Raw genomic sequence first — 13,144 nt, 5'->3', positions numbered from 1 at the left:
AACAAAGCTGCATTATCCCGTTGTCAGCTACGGTATCCCAACATAAACAGATGTATGTGCTCCAGAAGGGCACCTGCTGTGCCGCAAGCTTGCGCCACGATTTCATAAAAAGCGCTCTATTCTCCGGGTCCTTTCCCAGTGCACACCACACTGGATGCTGTGACCTTGGCCAGCCTGAGCCTCTCCCCGCCAGCCTGAATGGCAGCCCGAGACCAAGGGCCTGGGCGCCGCAGCTTTGATACTAATCCTCCCAGGCTGCGCACAATGGCACCCTACCTGGCCCGCGCTCTATAGGCGGCCGGCTGCCTTTGAAGCAGGTGATGAATAGGGACTGCAGGAAGCCAGCTTCCCCACTGAACGCCAGGCCACACAGCTGCTAGCAACAGTCACTTGGATTTTTCTTCAGTTTTGGTGGATTTCGGGGAGGGGAGGAAGGAAAAAAAAAAAAAAAAAAACACACACACACACACACCGCCGTTATCGAGAATATGGTGGGTTATTTTCAGCGTGAGAATCCGTCTTCAGAAAAAAAAAAAAAGCTAACGGTAGGAGCCTGCTCCACGTCGACCGGGTGTGTGCGAGGAGGGCGCCCGGGCACCTTATCTTAAAGCTGTAGCAGTCGATTCTGAAAACATGCCCTCTGCATTTACATTAGCTGTTTCGTGATTTTTAGTTTAAAAATTGAGGCTAAAATTAAAAAAAAAAAAAAACCACCACTACCACATTCACTTAAACTASTGATTCCTACACTCTGAATTTAAAATTGAAATACATCTCCTGCTCTACAGTCCTGTGATAGGTCCCAGAGCACACTTCCAGAACGGAAACAAGCCGAACGGGAGCAATACTCTCCCGTTTAACATACCTACATAATTTAATAATACTAAAGAGCTCATTAACACAGGGTGTGAAATTTCTGAAGGAGTTAAACCCCCCAGTATGCATATTTTATCTATACTAGATCTGGTATATTTACACAAAGTTCTTTAAGTCTGGTTTTTGCCCAAGGTTTTGGTACATACTAGCTTCTTTTCAAATGCTATCAGTGTCCTTAGTGCATCTTAATGAAAGTTTTCTTGCTCCCTAAAATAATTATAAGAGCCTTGCTTGAATTCTTGAAAAATATTTTGCAGTTTTACATAAATCACACTAGATTAAAAAGAAATCATGCTAGCAAGAGAGGCCTTTTTAGTCAAACTTTTTTCCCCTAATCATTACTGAATTTACTGCTGAACCACAGATGCACAGCAAACTCTGGAGCATGACTGTTCATTGCAGGAAACTTCAAATATTTAAGGCTTTTACTTTCTTTTAATTGAAGAAAAATGTTAACAGTCAGAGGAYGTGTGCTGGAAAGGGGCAAGGGACAGATCCCGCTTCTTCCACCTATTACAGGATACACATATACCTCAATTTATGCAAAGTAATTAAAAATTATTTAGTAAGCTCTTCATTTACAGTATTTATACTACAAACATTAAGTCTTTGAATTTAAAAGGAGGAAGAGCTAAAAGAGTATGTTWCCAACTTGTGCACCAGGGCCATCTCATGATGTGCTATGAGATAGTAACAAAATGACAAAAACAAAGTGCGATATTTTATAAAAGACAAAATMAATGAGGGGAAAAAATAACCACTTAAAGCAAACTGTTTCCCATCATAATGTTTTTGTTTTGCTTTTTAGAAATTTCTGGCAGGGAATAGAGGTGGAGAGACAAGAAAGGCTAGAACTGAGGGGGACTAAGCTGTTTTCTTCCCTACAATTCAAGCTCCTAGAAAACCCATCCACCCATTACAAACATTAACAATCCCTACATATTTGTAAGCAACAAAATGTACTTTCCTGTACACTTCACTACAATGTGAAGAGACTGAATAACTATTTGAGTACACTGGTGAACATTCATTGAACCTGCTGCTCTCCTACAACKTGCTGCCAAGCACAACTGCATTCACTTCTGCTCCTCCCTCTCTCATTCTTTTATTTTTTTTAATTTAATCTATGTCAACACAACAGAGAAACACCATGCTGTTTTGCAGCAACAATCTGATTTCTTCATCATATTAAGCTGCATGAAAGCTATATTAACTTGTCATAAACCARTATGTTTTTCTGTCTCTTTTGAGGCAGAAAATGGCTCTATAAAGGATGCAACAAAATCACCTCCTTTAAAAAAAYGTATCAGCATTGAGATCTTTCTACATCTAACACTATATACTTRGTACTTCGTAAGATTACGTTAAAATCCCCACTCAACTACTGCACATGTGTGTCTACAAGACAGTTTTAGGTGATACATTTCAAACAGACAAGCAACAAGATCTTCACAAAGGGAACTAGAGGCAACACTGAGAAGATATTCATTAAATAATAGTGTGTGCCCGGATCATATTCATCGTGGCTTAAATGTCTCCTCGTTTTCTCTCCCAAAGATGGAATTCTCTTATTCTCTTTGCCGGTCACCCATTGCAGGCCATGCCTGGAGATAAGATACTAGCCAAGAAGGTCAGTCAGCCTTGACATACTGTCACGCACTGTTATTACCATGTAACACAACTGTTCTAAATTTACGACCTCCATTTACTTGAGTTCTTCAATTTTTAATCCCCCCTTCCCAGTATTATAGAACCATATTCAAGGCAATGGCCAACAGTTGCCTCACTACAGTCTCGCCAGATTTTTGCCCTTTATTTTTAAGTGTCTGCTTTAAACTGAAATTTAACAATCTTTCCTTACTTTYACAGAGAATAGAAGGGAAAGAGCGAAGGGAAAAAATCTTGGGAAAACACTTAAAAAGATCAATCTGAGACAAGTAACAATYTTTTGCTGTTCACTAGGATAAATACACACACACACACGCAAACTGCCATGCAAAATTGGGCAATGTAGTTCGTGACTATTTACGTATCAATACAGGACACTGGCAATAACAGCTACTTATCAAAGGTAGCCTTCAAATACTGGCAGACTTWATTACCCTAAATCCAGAGGTACTTCAGAACAACCTGTTAAAATGAGAGTTAATCTAATAAGGACTTAAACCAAAAAGTCTTATCGTAGTTAGCACAGGTCCAGTTTGTATATCTGAAGAACAAAGATCTACCATAAATAATATGCTGACTGCAGAAGATATTTTCAAAAGCYAAATATTTGTAGTATAATCAACATTTGCAAATACCTTTGCAAAGTCCCTAATATAGACAAGACCTTCTATTATATATTTTTGCTTTTACATCACACCCTAGGTTTAGGCTTTTCAATTTTAGAACAATTTAGACTTGTTCTCAAGAACTAGTATGCCTCTGAAAATCTTTTTATGGTCCCTAAAGGAGGGAAAGGAAATTAGTTAGCTCACTACCTCTTTGAAAAATGTAGCTGCTACAATAAATATTTGACATCACAGTATGAAAATTCATGTAAATTTATGTCTACAACCCAGAAGTATTATAAGCAACACCCATATGAAATACTGTCTTGTATGGTAGGATGACTTTATTGGCACTTTTTTGGTCTTGTCTGAATTTTGTAGGGCTAGAGAAGCCACCAGTAAGTTATACATGTCATGGCCAAAGAACTGAACTAAAGCTTACTCACATAGCATGCATACAAAACAGAACACCTGCAAAAGAGAAGTGCTATAAACATTTAGGCATGCTGTCAAACATGTGACCAGAGATTTTATTTTCCATTCCTCAGTTTGTAAAGCAGGTGTCTTCATCATCATTACTCCACTCAAAAATGGCTGTACTCTCTGAGCTGCACTATCCCCCAATGGCAACCCTGGCAAAATCTAGCATTTTCTGTCTCCTAARCCTATAAATATATGTGTGCGTTTCATGAGGATATAGGGATGACTCATCTCTGCAAACACATTCCTTCTAGAAGTAATCTGATATCACAGACCTGAGATTGAGTATTAATCGTGCTCATCTCTGGCTCAGTATAACTTTGGGCAGAAAAGAGAACTCTTWAGTGCAAAGCAATGGAGCATATCCAAACTATTTTGCAGTATTATTATTTTTTAAAAAAAAAAAAAAGTTTTAAAATATACCTTGAGATTTCCGTGTAATTTGGAACACAAAGAACTCCCAACATAAAAAGACTTTAACAAGCCGAGGGCAAATGGGACAGTCATCAAAACATCACAGCAGAATCACATATTGCCCTATATGTGTTTGTTGCCTTGATGGTAACATACATGCACGGTGAATGCATTTTACTTTATGTTTCGCTGCAGGCTGCAATATTTTAATTGGCATGACTATGTTTTCTGTCCTACTTTACCTCCTAATCAACTTGCAGTAACTACTTCAACAGCAAAYCAAAACCTGCAAGAAATTCTATGCAAGACACAAGCTGGTCTTTGGCCAAACTGTGATTTGATTTATCCTCCTCTCTACAACAATACACCCGAGTGATCTTTTAAAAGGATATATCTAATCTAGAAATTTTGATTTACAAAGACCTTCCAAAATTTTGATAGTTTTAAAGTATGGGCAGTGCAAACATCACATCAGTCCCCTCCATTTTCCCAATCATTCTGGCATGAATAAATTTGCTAAAGCTGTTTTTAAATCACCAACATATTGGAACTGAAGCTGCACACCCCCTTGATTAAATTGCACTTAGTGCTGTGGTGAAAGTCAAGAGGTCACACACCCCTCTCTCCAACCTGACCACCCCAAGAAAGCCYATGTGGTCTGCAAATAGAAATAGCTCTTTCAAAGTAATATTGGCAAATGCCTGTTTGTAGCAGGCTYGGTACAAAATTTACTGTACATCTGCTTTTTTCAGGGATGCAGAGTTTATCCAATGAGAATTGACTTCACAGAAATTTGCAGGCTGACTTGCTCTTTACTTCATGCATCAGTTCCCATTCCCAGATTCACATCGCTTTTCTCCCTTCTCTCAATGCTGCTTCTGTTGTCTATGTAGGGAACTTGGGCTTTTAACTCCGAATCACATGTTAGTTCAATGCCTGAAGGAACAGTATAAATATCCATCTGTCTGGTTAACAGTTCTGCAAACAGGCATGGCACACCTAGATTTTCACCTGTTCTTTAATAGAAGGTTAAATTTACATCCTCTTCCCATTTGTCAGTTTTAGCTATATAATGAAACAAAAAGTCAATGTTGATGATTGAAGAAACTATTCCTCAGATATTCTGAGCAAATGGCATTCATCTGTGTGTTAGGATGGTTCAAAGAAAATATTTATGCATCCTGGATTAATTCATTAAATGAAATTTATGCAAGCTTGTTGCTGATGACATGAAAAATTTAGAGCCTCTGCTAACGTGCTCATTTGGCCTCCATACAAGAACAGACAGTATTTCAATTATCTTAGACTAAAAACAAAGAGAAGAGGAACAAAGCTTTTTACAGACAGTATCCTTAGGACTAAACCAGCACTAAAAAATGGATTATAAACCTCTGAATACACCTGGTGTGTTTAAAGTACAACTTAGAAATGATTGCAACACTAGCCTATTTGAAGAATACCACATTTGAAGCAGGTCTTTGCAAATGYTTTCTCCACTCATGAGTGGGTAACACAGTCAAAAAGAAGCTAGAAGAAACAGAAAAAGAAGAAAAGAAGAGGAAATGCTAGAGTATGTAAGTGTGGTGGCAGGACTGTGAGCTCAACACCTCCAGTGTAGGGGAAGTGTCTTCTCCTCTCTCCTCCTTTGGAAGGCAGAGTGAGCACTGTTAGAGCAGAGGGTACAAAGGAACTTGAGCTCTCGAAGAGCAATAGACTTTCCTGCGCTCTCCGTCTTGCCAGCTGACCCCTTCCACGTGGCCTGTGCTGCAGTACTTGCCTCTCTAGCCCTCCTGATCCACTGAATCCCATGGCTCAGCACATCCCACTGGCTTTTCCCAGTTGCTCACAAGTTTTTTCCGTAGCCAGTGCTCCTCCGCCCAGATCCATCCATAGCAGCTCCTCAGTTCCCCCCACATTTCACACCTACTCTCTATTCCTCAGCTAAGCTATGTTTTTCCTCTCTCTCACTAGGTCACAGCCTTTACACCATCCTTTCATACATAATCTTTTCTGGCTCCATTTCCTACAGGATACAGAAAAATTCTCAATGAGGACCCAACCTTCAGAACATTTAATGGCTGAACTCTAGTAAATCTGAGCTAAGCRATATTGATTACCTAAACACACTTGCGTAATTTGGACTAAACAAAGTTAATTACCTAAATTACAGTTGAGTAGATCTTCAAGCAAAAAACAAAAAACACAACCAGGTCAAAAATACCATACTTCCAGCATTTCAAGAAAGAATCAAAAGCAAAAGCAAAGCAAAAATTCTAAGCAAAAGCAAAATGACATCATCTCAAACCTAAACATTGCTGAAATCTTTTGGCATAAGGTTAAACAACTGAAAATCAGCAGGGAAGTGTCCAATCTTTAAAGATTCAGAACACTAACTATTCTTYAGACTATTTTTAAGAAAGCACACACAAGATTAAGTGTTTGGAACCTTAATAACAAACAGTGCTGCTAGCACTGTGTATAGATTTTATTTCTAAATAGATGCATCTACGTATAAAAACAAGATTGTGATTACCAAAATCATATTTCATCTTTGCCGTAACTCTACGTTTTTCTTTAAATTAATCTCACTAAAAAGTTATAAATTAAGATGTATACAGAAAGACATAAAAGAACATTCTTTTTCCTTCCCTCCTAACAATGTGTCTCTCCTCCAGCATACTACTGAAATAAAAATAATTTCCCTACACTACCTTAAATAACTGCCCTTACTACCAGCAGGTAAGACTACAGCCATGCCTTTTTTCCACTTTTACCCAACTGATTCTGTACTTATCTGCCTACATTTTGTTTATATGGAAGACACAATTTAAGATCAGCCATACTTTTGCCTTGCTCCAGACTTGAAAGTCCAGACTATTTCTATCATCTTTAACATAATTTCAAAGTGACTTTCTTGTTAAATATCCAGTAAAACATGCTGAAGGTGTCCTGTTTCTTTCCTGTTTGACTAAACACAACAGGACGACAACCCTAATTATTCCTTCACAAGTTCTGCAGAAGTCAAGACCTAACAATAAATGTCGCATGAAAGGATTTCCTGAGGTATGAGGAGATTCTTCAGCTATCAGGTAATACTTTTCCTAGCTTTGCATTTTGCTAGGTAAGCATGAATAATCATTATTTAGAATGGGACAAACACAGTTAAAAGAAAAAAAAAAGATTTATAAATTAAAAAGCATGTCTATAACTCCACAAATAACACCATCCTGCACCAACGTTTTCACAGCAAAAAGTTCATAGACTGACTCTCTTACTAGTCTTGAATCTAAATAAATATGTACATATGAAATGGATGGAAACAGGTTTCTATGCAAAACTCTAAAGATCGTCTAAATAACAGGAGGCTGAAATTACTTGCCCAGGCTCTGAAGGGCTTTCTCATGCCCTCCACTGTGAAACCCCCTTGTCCGAAGCCCTTTGCTGTCTCGAAGCCTCCTTTGTGCCACAGCCAGTTTGGAGAGTTTCAACACTGCAGCATGTTTTCCAGCGCAGCATCTTCTCAAAAAGCACTCAATCAATTTGGATATGGAGAAAAAGCAAATTCATTAACTTTGCTTAAAGGATGCCTGCCTGAAATCTGTTACTGTAAAGTTCGGGCATGCATCCTTTCAAATATTGGGGGCTTATGGAAAATGATTTCAGCAGAAACACTTTCCAGGTATTTTGAACTAAACAGAGAATATAATTGGAATGTTAAAAAAAATAAATAAAGGAGGGGGAAAGAGAAGGGAACAAAAAAGCCAAACATTTTTTCCTGTGCTGATGGTGCCATAAAGCCTGCCTATAGATCCTGCGACCATTTCAAAGGCAGGAAAGGCTGAGGCCTTCACTGTGGTGTCCACCGGCTTTGAAGTGCCGAAAGCAGCTGCTCCCAGCAGATAGGGRCTGTGGGGCTGTTGGAGTTATTTTTTTTCCCTTCAAAATATACTTTCAAATCTAACAGCTGCAAGTAGAACAAAGTTGAGTTAAAGTATTTTTAAAGGAAAAAAAAGCACGAGTTTCTAAGAGTGTTCTCAGTGGATACTTCAAAAGAAAGTGACACTGAATCAGATGAAGCTGAAATCCAGAGTGACATGTGACAGCTGAAACCAAATACTGCAAGATCACAAAATTTCTTTTTTGCTTTACTAATAAGTTCAAATGAAGTTGAAAAGTTAACATAATACGAACTGCCATGGTTTTGGGAGGGGGTTACATCTTTTTAAAGGAAACAMAAAATATGACAATGTCAGATTGTATCACTGTACCTAATCTACAGGCACATCAGTCTTTCAGACCTATAACCAGTGCTCACATTAGTCATCTCTGAGAACACCTGCGAAGCACAGACAACCATTCATACAAAGCACATGTATAAGCCCATAGCCCTCAAGTTCCTATGCCTTCAAAATGCTCCTGGAGTTCAGACCAGGTAACATATCACTTTGGCTCTTCATTTTCAACTTGACTAAATCTATGGACGACCAAAGTCTCCAGTAGGTTGTCAGTGATACCTCAGCCACTCGTCACTCCCATCCATGCAAACATATTTGAAAATCAATTTTTCTTCTCTTCATATATGAATTCCATTTCATAATAACATTCAGACACATGGAGGCAGAACATTGCAAAGCAATTATTACACTTCTAAGCTAACCACAGTATCCACTTAGAGCTGCATGCGTCTTTCCCAACTAGAAGTCTGCCAGGCCTGTGCTGAAACACACCACCTCTTCTAATTTACTGCTTAGTTGAACAGTTTGTTTAAATCAGCCTATTAATCCCAATGTATTAACCAAAAAAACACATGGTAAAACAAGGCAAGGAAAAGTCTCCCTTAAAAATAGTATAAAATTTCTGAAGCAGAAACAACATAACACAGAGACACACAAGCTGAAAATTCTGTTCCAATTAAAGGGAAATTGTAAGAGTGGAAGAACAGAGACCACACCACTTTGTGGTTGTACTGAGGTAGCCTTACACTGCAGGAAGGACAATGCAAAAAAGAATAGTTTCCAATGATAATCCATTAAAGTCTGTAGTAAGGGTCACAGATTTTTCGTGTTTGCAAGCTTTTAAAGAATAGTCTAAATGAAATACAAACAGAAATAACAATAAGATAGTAAGACAAACAGGATATTTCTGTTGAAGAGGCATAATGATACTGGGGAAAAACAATAAAAATAAAACACAAATCATTATACCATTAATCATCATCATTTTCTTTTAATGCACAAAATAATATGGYGATTTGGCCAAGAGTATATTTATGCCTTTATATTTCTTACCAGGTTACATTGGAAAAARAATGTTTTGTAGCCAGAAAAAGAAGTGTTCTAACATCCATTTAATTTCTGACAAACTGCAGATTAGTTTTTATCACTACAGATCATGTTCCTAGAACTAGGAATAAAATCTTTGAATAAATGCTTGCTTACTTGAGACTTTAAAGATAATCACATATCATAAGAACTGTAAAGAAAAAAAGTGAAAAAACTTTAACACTACAGTGATGTGAATATAAGATTACATTAAAAAGTTCCACATTAATGTAGACACCCAACTAATCCTGACATTTATTTTCCTTCCTTCCTTCTTCTTGTATGTCCTTACATTGACACATCCAGGATTCTGGTCTTTAATGCAAAAAATTATTGCAATGCCTTTTACATGAATAAATAATTTGAAGAAAACACATTCCCATGATTCTACAGCAGTGAGTATTTGTAATTCCTACCTTTTATTCCAGAGATTCTACTAAGTTACAGCAAAGTAGTAGAGTTTTTCCTGTTCTTTTGAGAAATTAGTTTATATGCAGCACAAAAACCCACAAAACAAAATCCCCCAGAGCTTTGCAACTTGGACTGTTCCTGAATCATCATAAGAACAAACCATCCCCCAAGAGAACAGAGTGCCCATGTAGATGTACCTCACTACTACATGGGACAGCTTTCCACAGATTGTCAGGTGACATCGCAACTAGCTATGGGGACAATTCTGAGGGAGGATAAGGATAATGCTGATCTGAACCAATATAATCTTCAACCCCAACTTAACTTGAGCTCCATGCACAAAACACACTGTTGTTCCTCCTAAGCACAGGATACGATCTCTCTCAGCATCTTGTGATCCCGTTCCTTAATTACTTAGAAAGATGCTTCCAGACAGAGCAAAGTGCATGTCTTGTACCATAAAATGTCTGCAGCATTTCATCTTCTTACCAGCATGGAAGATAAACTTGGACAGGAAATGAAATCACATTTCCCTCATGGAAATGTAAACTTTATCAGACTCAAACACTGACAAGAGTTAACTTTAAGCTTACAAACTAACCATATCATTGCTGTCCTTCAGAAAGTGATCAAGAAAAATTTTCAACCCTTTAACAAGTGTTACCAAAAAGACACTGTTTTAAGTTTCCACAAGAAAGCAGTACCATAAGGCAAGGATTTGATGGGCTGTTTCAGCTGCACAGCTCTCCTGCCTATATCATGCAATAATTTGCCTACTTCTATTTCTGTTCCTCCCCACACATACACTTAGCAACACTACCGAATTAAAGTCTCGTTTCCACCCAAATGTTTCCTGAACATTTCCCAAGCCTGCAACTGCAATTAAAAAAAAAAAATCAGTATCAGTGGGCCAAAACAAGCATACATAGAAACACTCCCCGTGTTTAAAAATGATAAAAAGAATAAAACACTGTCTCTTAACAAAAAAAATAATAATAATGTCGCTAAATGTTTTTATCTAGTCATTGTAAAAATAGGTGTTGTCACCTGTAAGCCTGGGAAACAATTTGAAAGAGTCAGACGTACAACAGATTGCAGGGAAGAAAACAAAAACATTTCCTTTTTGGACTCCCACCTCCTATCTTGGTCCCCAACTATGCATATAATTTTGTATCTATAAACTTGGTCTTTACAGAAAGAGAAAAGCAGCAATACATAGAAGGAGAACAGGATTAAAAATGCTACAGGAAATGACCTACATCTGCACGAAAAAAGGTCACTCCTCCTTTCAACCCAAAGCAGCAAACTGACCTGTTGCTCATATCTTTGCTTGAGCTCTTCCAATTGCCAGGAGAACTCTTTGGATTGCTTTTCCCGGAGAGATTTTGATCTGCTTAGATCTGCTTCTACCTTTTCCATCTACCGGTAAAAGAAAGAGAATACTTAATTTTTTTAAAAAAATGCATAGCTTCAAACATGCTGACATTTTTACAGTTGTTTGCTAACCATCAAAGACCTGAACATGAACTCACCAGGAATAATAATCATTAAATATTATTTATATGGTTTGAAAATGAATATTCAGTAAATGCAAGATCATTAGTTACTTACAGATATACTTATCACCTCTCTCATGCTGCTCATTACAAAGCATTGGCTTAGATTTTCACTTGACAGCAGTGAGCATCAAAATTAACTGATCGTTTTTTTCTAGACATACTTAAAGACTCAAATCTATTTTATTTAAAAACACATTTCCTGTGGAAATTTGAAGAAAGCAATGCATGAGTCAATGCACAAACAACACATTTTAAATAAGTTTACATTCAATCAGTAAAATAACTGAAAAGAAAATTATTTGGCTGTAAGTAAAGTTCTCTGAAAACAGTCATTGCCCATGAATAATGAATCCCACAGATTCCAGTATACACCATCAAGGAAGCAATTTCATAACCCAATTAACAAAGGCTTTTGTATCAAAAGCACAACTGTTAGCTGCACGAGGAGTGTTTGCAGAAGAAGGTATATGCAGTACTGGGCTGCACTGCACACTCATCGACAACTGACTCTTCGATCTAGGTCCCAAAACAAGTAGCAAATAAACTACCACTGAAAAGATAGAAGAGGAAAAAGGATGTAGCTGTCCAGAGCATCATTGCTGCTGCAAGTCCATCTGCTGTACCAAAAGAAGAAACAATCAATTYCTGAACCACAAGCCAAAATTCTATTTGGCCTAAGGGAGTGCTCTCTTCTACAGATGTCTCTGCCAATTGGCCTGGACTTCACTTCCAAGCCAGATAACAAGGAGAAAAGACAGTACTCACGGTGGGAAAAGCATTTTATTGGAAAATGCTGCAGGAAGAGAGAAAGACGCAAGACTAGAAGTTATTATCCAGGGAGAAAGAGGGGAAAATTGGAGGACAGAGGGCAACAAGTCAATGACCTTCCAGTAGATCATGAACTTCATGTTTACTATCTGTTAAAAAAAACAGAATTCTATTAATGTTTTTTATGAATAATTTCTCCCAGCTCCAASCCTATGTTAGTTGCAGCTCCATAGCCGCATTTTTCTTAGCTCAAAGCACAATAAAAGATTTTATTATTTATTAAACTTTTCTTTTTTAAGAGAATGAAAGCATTCTAAAAAGTGGAATGGAAAAAACAYGCAAATATGCTTTAACTCCACAGGTTTTGTGCTTTAATCATTAGATCAAATTCATATTTTTCSTATAAATGCAATGAAGGTTCCTGGTTATTATTTGCCAGACCAAGAAACACTAGAGCCTAAGTACCATGATATTTTCTACTTATTATTTCTCTTTTTGCTAGTTACTATTGCAAAATTAAACAGYTCTTACAGTTGAAAATGTACTAGTTATCCATCAATGGGCACCAGGTGACTTTTAATAAGAAGTCTGACAACATAAGAAGCAGATGGCACAAAATATCACAGAGCCAAACTGATGAATCAAATATTGATTACAAGAACTGAAAATACAAAATTCCATTCTACTTATTTCCATAATTAAGTTAATCACAAAGAGATGGTTCCAGAAGCCTAGTATTTATAGTGTAGTTCAGAACACAGTGTTGCTAAAGCTACTACAGTATTCTGCATTATAAATAGAACATTCCCTCTAACTACAAAAAACCACAGAATTTTCCAGTACTTTATTATCTTATGTAATAAGTAAATTACCTAAAAAGACTATGTGTATAAAGAAGAATGAAAAAAGACAAAGCAATGAAAACTGTTTCAGTGTCATTCCTTTGATGCGCTTCCTTGAAATTTGTTTACTGTAGAACAGTAGCCTGCTATGTCCTACAACTTTTTTTTTTTTTTTTTTTTTTGCGACATAGGGCAGCCTC

General features: G+C 37.3%; 1 protein-coding gene across 3 annotated transcripts in view; it reads right to left on the bottom strand.

Annotated features, from left to right (window-relative positions):
• CEP112 (centrosomal protein 112) overlaps positions 1–13,144 on the bottom strand; it is a 173,142-nt gene that overhangs the window by 91,308 nt on the left and 68,690 nt on the right. For all 3 annotated transcript variants that reach the window (XM_085304719.1, XM_085304720.1, XM_085304721.1), the window contains one exon: positions 11,087–11,194. In XM_085304719.1, coding sequence (XP_085160845.1) covers positions 11,087–11,194 — 108 coding nt within the window. The remainder of the gene's footprint in view (positions 1–11,086; positions 11,195–13,144) is intronic.

Source organism: Rhea americana, unplaced genomic scaffold, assembly GCF_003343005.1.
Source record: "Rhea americana isolate MKP2758 unplaced genomic scaffold, rheAme1 scaffold_21, whole genome shotgun sequence".
NCBI classification, from domain to species: domain Eukaryota; kingdom Metazoa; phylum Chordata; class Aves; order Rheiformes; family Rheidae; genus Rhea; species Rhea americana.
Note: the sequence above shows the minus strand (reverse complement) of the source record. Positions and strands in the feature narration are given on the sequence as shown.